The 20,552-nt window shown below is 42.9% G+C and overlaps 2 protein-coding genes across 6 annotated transcripts in view; both read left to right on the top strand.

Moving 5' to 3' along the window:
- akap6 (A kinase (PRKA) anchor protein 6) overlaps window positions 1–2,299 on the top strand; it is a 92,034-nt gene extending 89,735 nt beyond the window's left edge. For both annotated transcript variants that reach the window (XM_028988433.1, XM_028988443.1), the window contains exon 15: window positions 1,231–2,299. The gene's annotated coding sequence lies outside the window, so the exon portion shown is untranslated. The remainder of the gene's footprint in view (window positions 1–1,230) is intronic.
- An 8,763-nt stretch (window positions 2,300–11,062) lies between these two features.
- Window positions 11,063–20,552, top strand: part of npas3 (neuronal PAS domain protein 3) — a 202,718-nt gene continuing 193,228 nt past the window's right edge. For 2 of the 4 annotated variants that reach the window (XM_028992437.1, XM_028992424.1), the window contains exon 1: window positions 13,164–13,626. In XM_028992437.1, coding sequence (XP_028848270.1) covers window positions 13,577–13,626 — 50 coding nt within the window. In that variant the 5' untranslated portion in view covers window positions 13,164–13,576. Of the gene's footprint in view, window positions 11,968–13,163; window positions 13,627–14,520; window positions 14,545–20,552 lie in introns of those variants that run through there. The other 2 variants (XM_028992415.1, XM_028992430.1) reach the window with 2 other exon arrangements.

Raw genomic sequence — 20,552 nt, 5'->3', positions numbered from 1 at the left:
AAAACAAAGTTGAAAGACAAATGTTCATGTAGGTATATTTCCTATGCACTTACATTTTATAGCAATTAGCATAAACCCTTATCCAGAGTGACTTACACTCAGTGGTTACAGGGACAGTACCCCAGGAGCAACTCCGGGTTAAGTGTCTTGCTCAGGGACACAATGGTAATAATTAGGGTTTGAACCTGTGACAGAAATATATTGAGATCAAGAATCTGAACCACTTGCTTAATGGGTGATATAGGAAAAGGGGGTTTGAACTGAATGGGTTGTATCGGAACCAAATCTAAATGAATTTGTTACTGTTTCTACTAAAAAAAAAAGAATCTGGCATTGATCTGCTACTGACATTTTGAAAGAAGCCAAGAGGAAATGGTTTCTCTAAAAATCAAGTATATTGGCGTAAAGCAGAAGTATGGATGTCTACAAAGCATAAGCAGTTTCCTTCGGGATTAATAAAGTTTGCTGATTCTGATTCTGATTGAAAGCTAAATATTGTATTATACACCAAGGCTAACATACACGTTTTCTCCAGAAGTCTCTAACCTGCAGAATAGTATGAGTCTGATAATTCAGATTGACAGTGATATTAATGAATTTAATTGCCTAATTGCTTCACAGAGATAATTAGAAAACATGAGCAAAATATCAACTACTATTAAAAATGAAGCTTCATCTTTGACCAATATTTGTATAACTGAAGCTGGTGTGTAGTTCCCTTATGGAATAAAAAAAAAATTACAATACCTTATAGTTGTGAAATGGATTGTTGTTCATTTTTGTAGACCTTGACAATTTCATAAATCCTCCTCTGTAGATGCAGTACCTTTCTGAATTATGGTAATCTAACCATTATAATAAAAAGGGGATAGAACTGATCCTTCAAACTATATGGCAATTAATGGATTTACATGAATAGACAAAACAATAAAGAACCTGTATATAGAAGACACAGAACACAACTTTTAATGATATTTTTATATTTAAAGTGGGAGGAGTCAGATTGTTGACAGCTCTCATGCACTGTACTTTCTCATTCTGCATGAATTAAAGCTGTCAGTCATACATTACATGCACAAACAGAATTAAAAGTAGTTTCGTTTGTGTGTTTGTGCCAGGATAAAAACTACATCTGTGCCCCGATATAGTCCCTGACTCCATTCCTTAACTCAGATTCTCATTTCATGTGTTTATTCCATGTAGTAACATGCATTTGTCTTATCTTTTCAGAGAAACTCTGGTAGCGTGTTGACTTCAGTTTCTAAGCCCTAACTCCTGCTGGGTCTGTTGAGATCAGATGAATTGTGAACTGGACTCTCCACCATGGTGTACGGCTCACACCAGCCTGACTCTACACCTTCCACTGCTACTGACCCTGCTTCCTCTGCCCTGGCTGTAATATTATTGACCTTTAACTTGGCGTGACCCCATCCCTACTCCATACCCTATATCTCTCTACTCTCTGTCCATCCACCCCAAACTACCTCACAGGTCTTCCACTATTCTGACCCTATCCAGCTTCTCAATCAGTCAGTACAGTCTTTAACTCTCTCTCTCACACACACACACACACACACACACACACTGTGCATGGGATCTCAGCTCTAGTACACTGTACACTGTACACTGTGACACAGGTCACAGGTTTTCTGTAGTTTGCTGCATTTGCGGTAGTGAGGTACACTTTGAGCAGAAGAGATTTGCTGTGTTCCCATCACGCCCTATGAAATGGTCAGGTCCAACTTGGCTGAGTTTTCTGGAGCACAAATGTGGAAGAGATCAGATCACACTTGGGCATGAGTCCTGTAGAAAGTGGCTGCAGAAGTAGATCTATCTATGCAACACAGCCCAGAGTGGCAACAACTGCATAGTTTGTGTTGCATACGATTCACAACTGGTGACAAACTATTCATTTTGAAGTTTTTTTCGTTATTAATTATTTCCTAAGGTTGAAGGGAAAAAAACACAAAGAAACATTTTAAACTTTTAAAAAAGTGTGCCTTGCTGTTATTTTTTATACCTTTTGTTAAAACACTGCTTTTTCCCAGCCGTTGGAGACATAGCGAGGGTCTGACAGGTATGACTGAGCTTTCTGAATGGGAAACTTTTGACTTCATGAGTGGGCATCTGTACATATGTATAAGTTGGAATATTGATGTATAATGTTGGTATAAATGCTTCATGTTAGTGTACAACTGTGTTTTGTGATGTGATGAAATATGAGCCTTAAGTGCTAGACTGCATGAGTAACTGTATACAAACAAAAACCATTCAAATAAACTTAATTTATTGAACACCACGAGGAATGTGAAGCTCTTTTTCATATGCACATGAATTTCTTTAGAAATGTGCCACGATAATTTGCCATTTGTCATCATAAAGTTTCTCATCTGGACCCTGGACTGCAGTTTTTTTTCCATTTGGGTTTATTGTGCAATGCTTTTAGATTTCCAATTTACCAGTTTACATTATATGTTTAAATGCATATATATGTTTTAAATAAAGCCATTCTGATTATTCAAGATATACCAGGAATATGGAACCAATTCTGTGTGTTCAGTTCACAGTAAGAGCCACAACCACACCAGATGTCACATACGTTTCTACGATGTTTACATGTGTAATCTCCTGTAATTTCCTCAAAGTGTTGATGATCACCAGATCTAGCCTAGCAGTGCCATCAGTGCATCAGAATCAACCCTACTGTAGCAACATCACCCCCCCTACAGACCCTCAACAGCCAATCAAGCCTTTCCTGATTGCTGGAACTCACCCTGATGATACGCTCTGTGCTGTAATCTCCAGTTCTCTCCTCTGGGACCTGTTTGTTTGATGGTGATGAATCCCTGCATCAGAGACATCAGACCACGGGATTTGCACATGGGCATTAAGCATTACAGAGACATGTCAAAGTCACAACGTAAATCTTCACGTTTTTTGTACGTTTAGCTGGCCTAATGTCTGATGTTACCATCAAGTGATAAAATTAAAATTACATAAGAAAATATTAGAACCTGTTGACAGGATGGAGTTTTGGCTTAAATAAGCCCAACAATAGAAGAATTGAAGAAGTTCACCTCTGCTTTTACTTTTCTTTATAGCTGGCCACAGCAAATGTCAAAATTAGCATTGTAGTACCTCTAGACCTAATTCACATGGCTCCTGACATCAGGCCCAAGGTGGGACAACTTGAATGCCACTATTAAAATAGCGACATGGACCACAGCCTGACCAGTTTCTTATCTTTAAAAGAACTCGTTGATTACATGATGTTGATGGTATGGTAAAGATCAAAACCCTGAATGTTACACTGTGAAGCCTTTACAATTATAAGATTCCTCAGTGTTAGCAGCATTAGCAACACGTAAGTCTTTATTGTTTTATTTGTTGTTAACTGAACAATTGTTATTCTAGTCATTGCTTCCAGATTCTTCTTACCTTTTTACCATGCTGCATGATGTCTGAGTCACATTTTATTTGTTTTATGTACTTTAAACATTGTGGACATATCCTCCAAGTCCCATTGTCCTAAATTTGTTCTTTTTCATTTTTTAAATATAGTGATGCACAAACATCATGTTTTTCATCCCTGTAGCTTTTTTGAAGACGTCAAAGGAACATGACCACAGTGTAAAAATGGCCTACGATTCAAAGCGCAGAGCTTCGGCTGTAACTCTGGAAGTTGAAGTCACTTGCCAAGCACCTTGATGAATATGATGGCTTGTGTCTTGGGAGGAACGCTGGATCCATTGTGCTTGGGTGAGGACTTGGCCATTTTGTGGTGGGGAAAATATGTAAAAACCCAATTGAATATTTGATGATGACAGTGACAGATGAGCTTTATTCTTGGATGGAACTTTGCCATATTTTTTTGTCAATTAAAGCTCCCCTGGCCAGCAGAGATGAAGGCTTCAGTTCACCAGACTCCACAGGACACATCCTTCATTGTGTCTATCAGCCACAAACTCAAAACATACCAGAAAATTCACACAAATTCACACACACATACAAACAAAATCTCACAAATATGTACTTTGGTAGCCAACAAAATTTGCTGCCTTCTTCTTTTCATTATTATTCCTATTCTTATCAATAAATTAAACCCCTAATATTTTAGCATTGCGTGATGTAAAGAATAAAAAAATAAAAATCATAATGTAAAAATAAAAAAAATCATCCATAAGCATAATTTAGCTTAGTTTAAAAGAGAAAACTATTTTAAATGAGGAAAAAAAACATAAAATAATTACAGCTGTGGTTTACTGTTTTCAGTGCAGTAACTTATTCTTCCAGAATAATTCCATTTTAATTCTTTAGATCTCACATGTGTCTTATGATTAACAGCTTCTCTAATCTTCTCTTCATAAAGAATAAGTTTGTAAAACTTATGGAAGGAATGAATCTTTTATTCATAGCTGGGTAGCCAAAGGTTTCGTATCCTCATTGGAGCTGAAAGAGACGGTCACTGTTAAATTTGCAATAAGAAGGTCTTAGAGCTAACTGATGGCATTGATAAATTAAAATGGAAATGCATTCGTACATTGTCCTCAAAAACACTGCATGGTTGGGAAAAATCCCCTTTTGCAATTAACATGATTTTTTTTGCATGAAATGGAAATGACTTTAAAGGTGGAAAAGGTCAAGTGTATCGAACCATGGTGGCTCTGCAATTACGACCAGTCAAAATGTTGATTTGGAATCTTTGCTTAAACACGGGTTGCAAAATTAATAAGTTGGACAGTCTTTGTTGAAAAGATCACTCATGATAACATGACATTATGAGACCGCGAAGACAACTCAGAAATGATTTTGCCATGTTAAAGTTTCACAAGGGAAAGTTAAAAAGAAAAAAAAAATTAAATGTCACAATGGAGTCCTTATTCAAATCACTGCGTCGCAGTCTGGTATTTCGCCTGGTATTTTCATAGTAACGTTGAAATAATGGCAATTCTCAACAGTTTTTTTCTGGTAATTTCTGCTATTTTTTTCAAAGACAACACACGCGGTCTTTATCACCATGGCCTAATCACCATAGCAGCCCATAATGATTGCTCTTAATGAAAATGCTCTGTATTGATAGTAGCTGGTCTCCGAAAATCACAGGAATCACTAGTAACATGGTGATGGTCATGGAGATGCTACAGAAGGACTGTGGAATCAGAGATCCACATTTCTGCCCCTGGATTTATGCTTTACAGTCTTAACTTGGAAGAATGTAAAGGAACCAATAAAACAATTGGAATATTCTTTGCAACTTTTCATTAGTTTGAAGAAAAAAAAACCCAATGTGGATCGTTGCCAATAAGCCATTTAGGTATGTTAATTAAACATAAGATGCTGTATTGCACTTTATTTATTCTACATTTATTCATGTGTACCACAAGTCCCATTCCTGCCTTCCGTGCCGTAAAGCTGGTTCTCAAGTCGGGATTAGTTTCTGCAGCATCAGCATCTGAAGTGGATTTCTTTGTTCAGTACTAATGACTGCATTCAGGCCTGAACACTAACTAAGCCCCCCACAGCCTGGACAAGTACGTTGCCTTCCAAAATCAAAGAAGAATACAAGTCAAACGGTGAGAACATGCGCTCCGACCGGAGAGGCGGAGAGAGCGGCAATTGCAACACGGGGCTGAGAGGAGCGTGAACTGACAGGGGTGGTGGCCCCATTAAAGGAGCCACGAATATGCTGAGTCTGTTCATGTAATTTGAGCTGTAGGTGATTGGATTTCAAATGTGTCATCCCGCTGCATTAGGGGGAAAATGTGACACGAAATCAGAAAGGAGTCCGAGGGGGGCACACAGAGCTTATCATCCAGAATAAATAAAAACCGTGATGTCATTTTCCCTCGGACACCCCAATCAATCATTTCCATATTGAAAGTTTTTTTTTTTGCTGCGAGCTCTGTCTGTGATTCTTCCCAGCACTTAATTCATCATCTCTCCACAGCTCCCAGTCTCTTGCAAACACGGGGAAACAATATTTCAAAATTCATTACAGTTTCAAAGCATAATGGGAGTGTTTTCCTTACCCTATGCCCCTCGCTTCACAATTTCACAACCTACTCTATCAATCAGCCCAAGAGGGGGGTTTCAGAAAGAAAATTAAGACCTCACACCGTCAACACCAACCCAACTTTATCACATTTCTCTCCCCCTACAGATTAAATTCCATTATTTATGTTCTTTTCTCCAATTAATTAGTCAAGAATAATTACATTTTTTTCTAATTAAAACAATATTAGTCTTCATACATGCCCTGATTGTGACGGTCATGAAACCCAGTTCTGTAACCCTATTATTAAAATTAATGTAAACATTTTTGATGTTAAATGTCAAATGATAGACTTTTTGAAGGAGATACAAATTGTATGAACCTTGCATTCAAATATGCAAATATGCGAATTGTGCCAGCCCCCCACTGCCCTCCCAAAGCATTATAATCTGAGAAACTTGTGTTTTCCATAATTAGCTGATATTACAGATTTAATCGTTCCACCTAACAAAGGCCAGGAATGCTAGCATTTCACGCCAGACTGTTGCTTTTAATTATGCAATTTGAAGGGGGGGGGGGGCAAAATTACAATTCTGAGTGGCGGGGCCAATTATCCACTTTTGATATAGGCTCCAGTGATGACCTCTGGATGGACCCATCTTATCGTATGTAGGCCCAACACTAATTTCAGAGAGCCGGTGTGAAACACTGCATGGCCCTGATAAGGTAAATGACTCACAACGGCTGGTTAAATGGCACGAGATCCCACCGAATATGTCCTTGAGGATGTTCAGCACAGACCTTGGCATGAGAGTCATCATGAGAGTTGCAGAAGAGGCGAGACATAGCAGAGTCGGAAAGTTTGGAAACCTGCGTGTGCTATTAGCTGAGGAGGGACACAATGACAGCAAAAACCTCAGAGCCGACGGTCTCAGTCACCACTGGTCTACCTCCTCTTTAGCAGCAGCCTCATCAACGTGTTTCTGCTGCTCTGTCTGCTGCTGACGGAATGTACGCCCCCCCCCACCCAAAAAAATTATAATCATTCAGAGGAACAACTGAAATCAGGTTTCTCTGCTGCGCTCTCTCCGACTGATTCTTCTTAATTCTCTCCCAATCGCAATACGCCGAGTTGCCCATTAACACAGACCCATACAACCTTACCTACACCTCAGTGTCTGGTCCCAGTTGCACCAAGTGATAATGATTACCGGTACTTTCGGAGGAAACTGTGCACCGCTGGGCTGGGAGCGTCATGTGGGAGGCTGGCTGCCTGCCCCTGATCTGTCTCATGCAGTTTAGAGGAGAGCCGCTGAGGATAAATGCAATACAGACCTCCGAAAATAACAGGAGCGGGTAAACAGCACAAACTGTTAATCTAATTGTATTAGGGCCTCAAGTGCTGGTTTAGGCCTTCCAGTGCAATTTGTGTGACTTCATTGGAGGGGGAAAATACAGCGGAGAGGGCCGTGTGGCGTTCCGCACCACCTTATTAAGGCTATTTTATTAGCCGTGGTGACAGAAGGCATTCCATTTACAGTCTCAGGTGAGGCACTGTGCTTGTCTTTTATTGGCAGTTAATCATGTGGGATTGTGTATCTTATGTCGCATGGCTCATTTCGCGGAGAAATAGTGGCCGGGATTCTTCTTCTTGCTATCTTGTTCTTGTTTTTATCGGTGGAACACAGTACGCAGTATGCTCGAGGTACAAAATACATCTCTACAGTGCGTCATAAACTAATGCCTGTGTAGTTTGTTCATAAATAAATAAATACATTTACATTTTACCCCAACCCTTTATTTAATGTGTGATGTGCCTGTCTGTGTGCACAGCAACAAACTGCAATTTGACTTTATCAATTTATGGAGACGTGATGATAAGGCTGATGCTTCTTGTTGCCGTGAGGCGAGGAGCTGCCCCACACCGAGCGCAAACACTATGCGTTTTCTGTAATCGGTTTTATCAGTGGCAGCAGTGCGCTTGACAGAGGGAATCATAATTTTTCTTACATATCCAAAAGCCAAAATGAAGCAAGTAGCATGTGCTCCTTGCAGATATTCTGTATCTGTATTAGTCAAAAACGTACCTGATGTATATGAGCTATATATAAAGCTTTTAAAATACTTTTTGCTGGTTTTTGGAGGTCATCAAATTTTCAATTTGCGTTTAAATTTTTTTTTTTTTATGCCACGGACACAGAGACAACTGATATCTGCCTGAAGACAAGAGCAGTAGAAGATTCATGACCGCTCCTGCGAACACAAGCAAGCATTTGCATCCTCTGAATATTTTATGGATAAACACTCAATCACACTCCTGAACTCTGCAGTCACTGAGTGGCTGTGATGCTTCATTGCGTGTCAGGATCACCTTAGCTTCTATCAAAAATAAGTTTATTTTTATGGCATAAATGGGGTCTGACTCAACAAATTACAAGTGTATTCAAAATTCCATTATAGGTATAAAGGCATATAATCTTTAACCACTTAAATCTGCAATATTAACAGCTCTGCCCAATGCTTAGTCCCCATGATTTTTTTATGTTGAAAGCAAATTTTATATATACAGTATATATATGATAATTCATTAATTTGTCATCATGCAAAGTCCCTCTTTGTTTAATAACTGATATAGTTAATCATTGGCCATTAACTCCTTTATAAAGAGACCATCTTTAAATACTGTTGTTAATATTATTAAGAATGTTGTATTTGATTTTAAACTTCAAGTTCAAAACAAAAAGTTCCAAAATGGGTAACAGTTTTGTTTTTGAGCGACATTAAGGTTTCATACATTTGTGTGTTTTTAGTTATGAGTTCATTGGATCGGCAAGGATCGGTTTTGTTGAGCAAGGCAGTAACACTTCTTTGCTTTTAATTACATTTACTTGGTTTTGTGCTAATTAAATTAGAAAGTAACATATGGAAATTATATGGTTAACAACTGGTGACAGGGTAAAAGTGTAGGAGGAAGCATCGCAAAGAGCTTTAAATTTAGAAAATAATACAACATAGACAATGTAGAGTTCACTGTCTATGTTCAGTCAACAGTACATTGACAGTACTTTGTCACTTTTTTCAGTGAAGTTCAGTGAAAATCATTTCAGATAAAAGAAAGGTTAGGAATTTTAAGTGAAAGTGAAATGATACATGTGACACACAGTGCACACAGTGAAATGTAGTCTCTGCATTTAACCAATCCCCTTAGTGAAAAGTGGGCCACGACAGGCACCTGGGGAGCAGTGTTTGGGGATGATACCTATCTCAGAGGCACCTCAGTGGAACCTTGGTGGTTCAGGATTTGAACCAGCAACCTTCCAATTATGGTTCCGCTTCCTTACCCGCTAGGCATGTAGGAACATGTAGGTTTATAAAGGAAGTCAAAATGCAATATCCTGCCTCAGAGTAAAATGAGAACATTCCTGTCACAATCTGACTGGTGGCTCGTTGGTGGTACATTTCTTCTTTATTTGCTTTTGACTTAAAATCCATGAACAGCTGTGGAAGAAAGTGGCATGTGTTGAACCTTTAGCAGGTAATAATGAAACTGGGATTAGCTGTTATTCATTATTCACTGTTATATTTTCTTTTGGTGCTGAAGAAAGATATGCACCTTTTTATGACACACATGCCCAGCTTTCTAATTCACATGGAACCAAATAATAATAGATTATAAACATTTTGTGACATTTTTGTTACAAACCACAAGTAGACCAAGTAAATGCCACAGCTAAGGTTTCCCTCAGGCTTTGAATATGTGTAAATACTTCAATTTTTTGGTTTCTTGAGACATACTTTTTGATTCCTTACGTTGCTGTGAAGAAGGGTTTAATGCTTCAGGGATGCACAGTTGTTTGTTTACTGGTCTACTGTGCATTGATTTTCCCCTGGTATGTACCGTTTCCCACCTAAATTATAAAAATGCAACACCAAATGATGAAAATATTGCCTTAAAGCAATATCGCATTGTGTGGCGTCCGGTCGTGCATTTTTATTATACAGAAATTACCGAGTGGTGTTTAATGATCTCAGACTGGCATTCTCACATCATAATGGCTGCCCACTGTTCTGCATGGGAAACAGTCTAAACTCATGTGTGTTTATTAACATGATGTGTGTTTATTAACATGATGTGTTTTTATTATGTGTGTTTATTAACATGAGATTAATCAGGGATGCAGGATGGTGTGTTTGGGGAGGCTGCCCAAGATGGATGGATGCATATGGGACATAATATAAGATAGATAATATAACATTAAAAGACGGAAACCTCCATTTACAGAATATGCTAATCACCCTACATGGTGTGTTTATTTAAGAAAATATTGGTATAGTACTGGGTTCTGAGGATATATTTTTATAATAAACCCCATCAAATGCAAATTTAGATTTGGCAACATGAAACACACCAGAGTGAATTTGAACCATTTTATACAGAAATACAAACAAACAAATACAAAAACTAGTTCCTGCTGTAGTAAATATGATTCGGGCAGATTATGTTTATACACAGATACATAGTTCTTCTTAAAATCTTCACCTTCAGTGCTTTGCACTCATGACAACAGACACTGGTATCAGACTAATTGATGACATTTATTTAAAATATTATGCTTAAGAGTGACATTCGAGCATATTCACCTAGAAACAGTAAGAGTTATGAAAATTGTAATAGGGCATCAGTGCCATAGTAAATTACTGTATACAGAAGTGGAGGTTTGAAGGGATGACTCCGACTTTTACGGCATTTACATTTCATACCTTTGTCGTGTCTGAATTAGCAGTAAAAGTTTGCCCAAATCCCCGGAACGTTTTCACTCCAACCCACTCTGCCGTCAGGCGCGCACATTCATTTCTCCTCATTTATAACCGCGCCGCCTCGTTACAGTAGGGTCGGAACGAAAACCTGGCGGCGGACGCGCGTCCGGGATCCGGCTCGGGAACCCCGCGCGAAGGGCACCCACGCCGTCAGCCACACCCGCCGGGCCGCAACGGGTTAACCGCTGCGGCGGAGCCGATTGGTCGGCGCTTCGCCCCGCGCGGCGCAGTTAATCGGCGGCGGCCGCCGCGCTCGGCTTCGTCCGCGGAGCTCTCAGCGCCGCACCGTCCGCCGGAGAGTCCGCGTAGCCCGGCTTGGCCAGAGCGGCGGCCCGCTTCTTTCGGGGACACCTCAACACACACACACACACACACACACACACACACCTGTCGAGAGGACGCCCAGAGCACGAAAACAACAACAACAACAACCAGTGGGGTTGTTTACAGCGCGCGCGTCACGCCGGTTCTGTGTTAGTTCTGGACGTTTCCACGAGCTTCGTCACTAACTTTAGGATCGACGTTAATCACCAAGACCCCACAAACCCCGCCACCGGAGAACCCGACGGGTCCGTTCCTGTCGCGCTTCTGTCGCGACATGTCACGGTGACGGGGAACTTTCTTGTTTTTTAAAAACTCGTTTTTGTTTTATTTTATTTTTTCTCCCGCGAGGACGCCGTTCGACGCCGGTGTGACTCGGACATTTTTAACTTTTACTCGTTTTCTTTCTATCCGGCCGCCAACTCCTGAGGAGAAATTTTACTTTAGTTGCGATTTTCCACTCGGTTGTAATTACGCGTCGTAAACCTGGCTTTAAACGACTTTACGTTGGCCGGCGAAAGTCGATAAATAGGAGCACGACATCCATTCGCGTTCATTCGCGCAGGATGGCCGCCGAGCCGGTGAGCGCCGCCGATGGGACCGTGCTGTGACGGGCTGGGCTGGAGGGAAGGCTGCTCTCGCGAACATCCACACACACACGTTCCACTGCTCGGCGCGGGGATGATCAGGATCTTCCCGGACTTCAGCGTGCAGGTGACGGCGGCGGCAGGTGGCGGAGCCGGGGGGATGCCGGCTGCCTCCACCATGGGGAGGACGGCCGGCGCGCCGAACGGGAACCCGCAGGGCGTGCAGGGGATCGCCTCTTACCAACAAAGGTATGTCGGCTCCGGCGATTTAACGCAACAACTCGACATTTCACCAACACCGCGTCTGTAGGCATTATTAGGGGGGGTTATAAAGTTTGGCACAGCACTGAGTCCAGAGATAACCGAACAAAAATAAGATGCAGAAATATGAGTGGTTCAATCAAAGTTGCAAAACTTCGTGAAACACCAACAATTTACACTACAGATACATGTAAATGAGTAAAACCACAAGTAAGCCGTCAGGATCATCCAATGGTGTAAACTAGTTTGGCAAGGTGTCCATGTTACTTACATTTACGGCAATTATCGGAAGTTACGATCGGCAGTTGCAGGGACAGTCCCCCTGGAGACACTCGGGGACACAGTGGTAGTACCTGGGATTCGAACCTGGGTCTTCATGTTCATAGGCGCGTGTCTTACCCACTAGGCTACTACCGCCCTGTGTCATGTCATTAGCCTCTTTTTGTGCGGTTTACGACACGTTTTGAGGCCAAAGTTGCCCTTTAGCCCTAAAAAGGTAGCATAGATATTCACTTTAAAATGAATTTCTGCACATTTACTGCATTGCCACGCATTCCAACACTCCGGGAATTACGTGTCATAGGCGCCTTGGCTTATAAGCGCGTTATTGCGCACCTGCTCGCCTTCCGGTGGCGCGCGTGCCGAGGCCACGACCGACGCTGGCGCGCGGCGTGACCTTGACCGGCCAAAGGTCACGGCGGCCGCGGCGCATCTCGGTCATCTCACCCGGGAACGAGACTCCGCCAGAAGAAAACACAAACGCCGTGGTTTTTCTGCCGAGGGCCCGGAACTGGGCGCACGAAAGACAAATTTGTCGAAATATCGCAGTTAATAGCGACACGTTGTTACGCGTTATTAACCATTCGTGTGTTTGAGTAATAACACCCTGGGGTGTGTGTGTGAAACCACATTAACGGAGTCGCATCGCCGTCAAACCAAACCCGATTTTACCACGTTTACACGTCGCCTTCATGACCTGTTTTTAAGCAGCCTGTGCGCGTTAATAACAACTTAATGGACACTGTTAATATCTCAATTACGCACTTTTTGTTTGTTTTTTATAATTTTTTTTTGCATTCAACCTGTGCATAAGAGACGAAAACGCAAACTGTCGCCCAACTACAACTGAGTGGCGTTGTTGCGCCGGCAGCAGGGAAGATGAGTCCCGGTCCCCCACACAGTGAGCCCGGGGGGGGGGAAAAGAGCTGAAAAACGCAGACAAACAGCCTGGCGCTCCGGCCAGCATCCGAGGCGCGACGATGTGACGGTCCCGTCGGCGCTGCATTGATTTCTCGGCGTCGGTTCGCCCCCCCGAGCCCCGCGCAGCGGAGAGAGCAGCCGCCGGATTTTGCATCAGCCTCCCCGGGTCCGCGCTCACTTTTCCTGGCGTGCCTTCGGAGCTCGGTCTCGGCGGTTTTTTTTTTCTTCCCCCCTCCGCTCCTTCCTCCATGAACGCCAATGCGAGGAGACGGGGACACGAGCGGTGCAGACGAACGCAGCGGCTTTGTTCAGACACCCATAATGCACGCGTCGCCTCGACTCGGTGTCCGCATAAATCTGAAGGGAAAAAAGTAAGAAATCAAATAATTGCAGGAAGATGGCGCCCACCAAGCCCAGCATTCAGCAAGACCCTTCCAGAAGAGAACGGTAACGCATGGCTTGTGATTATTTCGTCGCCCGTCGCTAAGACGCCGTCGCGGCGCGTTGCACGGTTTTGCATTTCCTTTCCTCCCCCCTCGCCGTGGCCCGGTGATGCCAGAAGTTTCGGCGGGCGCCCGTTTTTCTCTCCCCCGCAGGAGTGCGGTCCGCGAGTCGGGTAACAGGTATGCGCGCCACGCACCGACGTGGCGCACGTTCGCGCCGTTTACGCACGCCGCGCGGGCGCCCGGGAGCCCCGAGCCCGCGGACGTCGCGCTGACATCGCCGCCGGTAGTTCCCCGGCGCGGCTAGGCCGGACCGGACCGCGAGGAATTAGCATAAGGCGGCTGTTGAGGAAGTTTGCATGTAGCGCATGGATTACTCCGTTGTCGCACCGGATCGCACACCTCCCGCAAGGTAACGACAGCCGTCGCGGGTCAGCGCCGCAGCGTCGGCGATCGCCCGCTGCCGTTCCTTTACGTAGGGACTGATTGTCTTCTTTTATTTTTCATATAGAGCAACGTTGGCCAGCTGCTTCGTGGATCCTCGGCTCGACCCACGCGTTGCTTTTGAGCACTAGCGCGCTGGCGTTTTAATATTAACCCTTTCGGCGACGCGCGGCTCCACTCAACCTTGTGCGTGTCAGCAGATGATTGTGATCGTTTTTAATGCTCCACAGTCAGAAGTTGCATGCGGAGACCACCTCCACCACCAGCAGCAGCAGCAGAATATCTCCACCACCCCCCCTCCTGTATGCTGCTCGCCATCGCCTTATGTCTCGCCCACCTACGTGCATTTGCCGCGTGGTTGCTGCTTCCAGTGCAAAAACCACAGACCCGCATCATGACGCGAACATGCACTCCGTCCACCAGCACTCACTATACGTTCAAATGCACAGTGAAGTTGGCAAATGAAAAGCCTGATTCAGTAAGTAAGAAATTAAATCACTTTCTGGTATGGACCATAATACTATTTTTTTTACTGACTTTCACTGCATTTCACTGCCATAGGCCCATGACTTTTAATATTTCATTTGGCACATTTACATGTGTGGCAGCAACAGAAGGAATCGTGCTAAATCTGTAATCTGTGTGGCAGGAGCATATTTGTGTGCCATCCTGGGCATATATCTGCGAGATAGGCATCTTGAAGGTGGAATTAATTTTGCGGAGGGGGAACTCCATAGCCTTTTGCATGAGTGCTTTCTTTATCACCTGTCTCCTATAGGCATTTGGAGGAGACGAATCAAACTCTGATTTGTTATTCGCCTCCACTTGAGAGGTGAAGCGCATAACAGTCACGACCGTTGGCTAGAAATCCTGATTTGGAGGGGCAGGTGGGTGTATTTAATGCCTCTTAATGGCCTGCCGTGTTTTTCTAGGTTCTGAAGGCTGGATGTGACTGATGCGTGGCTGGGGCAGTAGTTCAGGAGGAGGTGGGAGGAGAGCTGAATAGGACTTGCTAGTGTACATATACAACCACAAAGTTGGTTTTATGTTTCCGATCATTTTTTGATCTCTTTTATTTATTATTATTATTTCCCCCTTTCTCCCTCCTTGTCTTCACTCCTAGTAGGGCTGTCATGGTCATCAAAGTTAAGCTTATAATTTATTGCCATGCCAAAAATTGAAGAATTCTTTCTTTTTATTCTTACATTAATATTTGAGTTTAAAAATAACGTACACATATAGAAGGCCTAGTAGGCCTAGCTCACATTGAAGTTCAAATAAATTTAGCTTCATGCATGAGCAGGGTTACCGTCTTGTCATTACATTTAGTCCTGTTTGTGTCTTCTGTGATTTGCTGTATAAACACATTTTAAGGATATTGTTTATCACTTATGAGTATCAGAGAGCTGCTGTCTAAATGCATGGACAGCCAGTTATTTTCCCTTATATTTAGCCGCTTGGCCAAATGCTTCGGTAATAGCCATTTGCCGGTATGGAGCGTCTTCATATTGGGCGGGCTGATGGATCCGCAGGTGGGTTTTTAAAATTTGACGTATTAGCGCTTTTGATCGACACCTCCCACCCCCCACCACCTCACACACAAATTCGACAGATTGCTTCCTCAAAGTTATTAGGCTCTCCTTTCTCATTTGGCTTAAAACCAAAATGCGCCCGGAGCGGTGACTTTGTCAACTAAATTACCCATGATTCTCTCCTGGCGCAGTTAAGTAGAGGAAGCAGCACAGAGAAGAGATGTCATTGAACAAGCATCAGTCAAGAACTCTGAAAAAGAACTTAGAAATAGAAAAACATTGTTTCATTTTATAGCGACAGACTGTAACAATGCAAAATACGGATAAAAAAAATTGCCCCCGTTGTTTCCTGTTTTGTCACTGGAGAGGATGCATACTGGACTTTAAGGGAGCAGACAAAGAAATAATTCTGTGTCGGTCATTTCTGGAATGGCACCAAATATTCAATTCATTCATCTGCTTCTTTTATATCAGAGCAGTGACTAATGGCCTCCTTTTAATCAACTCAAGCGTTGCCCTTTTTTCTTTTAATACATCAAGAAAATGTATGCACTAAAGAGATACTCCCTGTTGCGCATATTAGACGGCTGAAGAAACAAACTGTTAGCTATTGCCGTGCATTAGCTGCCCATACAAAAATGTCCAAACGTCTAGGGTGAAGTAAACAATGAACATTTGTAGAGGCGTTCTGGGGTCAGGCGTTTCAGAATAAAAGGCTATTTCAGCTTGGCTGCTCCTCTCGCCATTTTCAGATCATTATCAGCACAGCTCTGTTTATATACAGGCATCGCAAACATCTAATATGGAAGCTAAAATGAAAGTGTGTGCCCGTAACCCGTCCCCACCCCGCGTTCATTACAATTAGAGAGGGGCGTGTGTTGCTGTGTGTGGTGTGTGCGCTTCCCCCCGCTCATCTGTGGTCGCGCTGAAGCATGTGGCGCGGTGATTACGACTGTTCCCTTCCGCGCCATCCGCCTCTGTTATTGTGAAGGTCAGACGATGACGATGCATCCTGTGAAGGTAAGGGTCCGTCTGCCGGCCACATTAACACAGACCTCACCCCGGGCAGACTCCACACCTCATCAGCGTTATTTTCTCTCCTATTTACTTCATTTATTTATCCCGCATGGCTGCCATTTGTCTAATTTATAGCCAGCAGACGGCACACGCCCTCCTCTCTCAAGCGGACACCCTCAGCTGGAACCGGGAATTTTCGGAAACAATGACGACCAATGACTAATGACTGATATTGACAGTGATATTGACGTCTGCATCTGGTCCTGACTTTATTATGCATTCCAGCACACGTCACACAGATTGGGAGTGGTCACTATTTGTTATAAACAATTAATACATTACGTGCTTTAGTGTACAGAGGGTGATTTAAAAAAAAAAAGAAATGACCAGAATGCTTTATTGGACCAAAAGCTGTGCTCTGACCTCACCTCTTACACGTTTAACATCTGCAGCAGAAGCCAGACCTTCATTTAGTCTTCCCCACCGCAGACAGATGTTCATCCCTGCAGACTCCCATCTGTTTCCTGTGTGAAGTGTGCCTCTCCTGGCCAGGTCTTCAAGCAAAAAAAACAAACAAAAAAAAAACCTCTGCCCATAGCCTTTTGTTGTCTACCGCTGTGCATCATCACTCGCGTCCAGCACTGCTTGTGATGGAGGAGACATCCTGCCAGCACAGAGATGCTAGCGCACCACCCCCAGCGCGCCTGACTCTTCCCAGCCAAAACGGTGGGGGTCGGCCTGCGTGGTGGCCTCCGTTTGCTCCTCTCCAATTATTAGCCGCTTGTTCGGACCACACAAACAGCTGCATGGCCCCTGCTGATGATGTGGCCCTTGCTCTGCGAAATCACAATTGATTATGCCGGGTTAGCAGAACAGCAGGTAGTGCGCGGCTAGGAAAGTGTTCATCGCATGCATCCCAGACACAGTTTGCCCGTTTTGGCTAAGAATGAAGACCTCACTTTCACAGGCTTGCCCACCTGTCACTGGCATAAATTCCTGCCGCTCCAGTGATTTGCCACGTCGGACTGTGGCCTCTGGAGGTGTTGTGTTAGCAAGCACCGCCACCTGGCCACTTTTAATTGGGTTCTATTGTGTCATGTGTTCCATTCTTATCCAGCAAAATGCACGAACATGTGATATGATATGCTGTGCCTGCTCATTTAAGTAATAATGGGACTACATCACTTGGACAATAAAAGAATAAAGGTTTGTGGCATTTAGAATACATATTAGATGATGTCTGGTATGGTTTAATGCTGAGCCTATAATATAATGTGCTGAGAATTTTGAATATGTTGGCTTTCGAAGACTGGGCCTGTACTATAAACCTAAGCGAGATTAAAAAGAGAATTTTAAATGGATCCATTCCACTGAATCCTGTGTCTAGATATTGTTCCTCCAACATGATGCAAAGTTTAGCTGTGTTTATATTGAATAACATGTAGATGAAAGCACTGAGGCATTTGCTGCCAGTGCTAGAGGAACACGGCGCAACCTTTGAAGGTATTAAAAAACATCCGGCAAGCACTGACTGTACAAGTTTTTTTTGCGGAATGATAAAGGCTTAAAAGATTGTTTGGGTTATAGGAATAAAAAAAGGATCTTCTATCTCAATCTTAGGTGAAGATTGATTAGAAAGAGCAGGCTGTACATCATTGTCATAAGCACCCAAGGGAGCTCCAGGTGTATGCAGATTTGTTGAAGGGCACATCAGATTTGAAAGTTCTATCAGATTTGGGTGTGTTGGCAATGGCAGTATATTCCTTTAAGTTTAATGTGTTACATTTCCTGTGAATGCTGATAACATTTTGTATGTGTTGTGCTAGTCTGTGTGTGTGTGTGTGTGTGTGTATACACACACACACACACACACACATATATATATATATATACACACACACACACACACACACACACACACACACACACACACACACACACAGTACAGGCCAAAAGTTCAGACACACCTTCTCATTCAATATGTTTTTTTTTTTTTTCATGACCATTTACATTGGTAGATTCTCACTGAAGGCATTAAAACTATGAATGACCACATGTGGAGTTATGTACTTAACAAAAAGTGGAGACCTGACCTCCACAGTCACCGGACCTGAACCCAGTCGAGATGGTTTGGGGTGAGCTGGACCGCAGAGTGAAGGCAAAGGGACCAACAAGTGCTAAACACCTCTGGGAACTCCTTCAAGGTTGGAAAACAATTTCAAGTGACGACCTCTTGAATTTCATCGAGAGAATGCCAAGAGTGTGTAAGGCAGTAATCAGAGCAAAGAAACTAGAATATAAAACATGTTTTCAGTTATTTTTTAGTTAAGTACATAACTCCACATGTGTTCATTCATAGTTTTGATGCCTTCAGTGAGAATCTACCAACGTAAATGGTCATGAAAATAAAGAAAACACATTTAATGAGAAGGTGTGTCCAAACTTTTGGCCTGTACTTTATATATAATGTATATAAACAGATGATAGAATTTTTGAGGTCACGGCTTTCTGACCTTTGTAATAAATTTCCTCTCGTTGTCATGTCTCACTGTGCCCGTGTAGCGTAGGTCAACGGGGCAGGGCACAGTTTCATGATCTGTGTACTGGAACTAATTAGAAGAAAAGCCTTTATCAATCACGGTGAAGGGAGGGCTAATTGATACGGCATCACACGGCTCAGGATTGGGGGAGAGAAAGAAGCATGTACGAAAAAATCTCTTGACGGTTGAGCTAGAGGAAATTGTGCTCCATCCATACCTTCATCTCTCGTGTCATGCAAGTTGATGACACTTGTTATTAGCAGCAAACATTTTTCTCAGTTTTGTGGGATTAAGACTGGTTTATTATTTATGAGGGCTGGAGTGTGGAAACGCGTGTATTTTAACCCCGTAACGCTCCAGAAATCAGCACCACAGACAGCGCCTCTTTATTATTCTGTAATTATATTTTACTAATGTACTGTACTGTACTGTACTATAGTGAATAAATACAATAAATAGCTCTATAAGTGTGTCCCATACATGCATGTATCACAACATTAAAAGCACCTGCCAGATTTTGAGTCGGTCCTCTTTGTCCTGTGAAACCTTGAGGCATTTACTTTTGCATGTCCTCTGAAGGGGTTCTGTGGTATCTGGTAGCAGAACCTTTAAGGCTTGTAAGATGAAAAATGTACTTGTTTTTCCAGTGAGTTCCACATATTGGATTGGGGAATTTGGAGGCCATATCAAACCATTGAGTTGTGGGCCTGTGTGGATGCTTTGATTTGCTACAATGAGAGGAAAAACTGTCTGTGTTTACATTTACATTTACATTTACAGCATTTATCAGACCCTTATCCAGAGTGACTTACAATCAGTAGTTACAGGGACAGTCCCCCTGGAGCAATTTAGGGTTAAGTGTCTTGCTCAGGGACACAATGGTAGTAAGTGGGATTCGAACCCGGGTCTTCTGGTTCATAGGCAAGTGTGTTACCCACTAGGCTACTACCACCCTATCCTACCCTACTGTGTTCAGTCCGCACTCACCTTGTTACAGTTGTATATACTGGTAGTACTCCTTTAAATGCACACGTCACTATGCTGTGGGCGGAGTTAGTCATCTGCCCCGGTCCTTATGCAGATCGACTCTCCACCAAGCAGAGGAACTGTGCAGACTGGTCCTGTAGTCGCTTTATTATTTCATTTTGTATTATTTAAAATCATGTATGTTTTGCTGCTGCCAGAAAATCAGCAAGCAACTTCATCATGATATAATCTATAATGTTCTGCACTGCATTGATACAGAATCGTCCACATCTGCATCGCAATGCATCAATTATATGATTAATTTGAACAACCCTACTTTGCAACTTTCAGTGTGTATATACACATATATGTATGTAGCATTTAGTTAATTGGAATCTGAAGTCCATGGCGGCTATCACAGCACAGTGGGT

Source organism: Denticeps clupeoides, chromosome 1, assembly GCF_900700375.1.
Source record: "Denticeps clupeoides chromosome 1, fDenClu1.1, whole genome shotgun sequence".
In the NCBI taxonomy this organism is placed as follows: Eukaryota; Metazoa; Chordata; class Actinopteri; order Clupeiformes; family Denticipitidae; genus Denticeps; species Denticeps clupeoides.
Note: the sequence above shows the minus strand (reverse complement) of the source record. Positions and strands in the feature narration are given on the sequence as shown.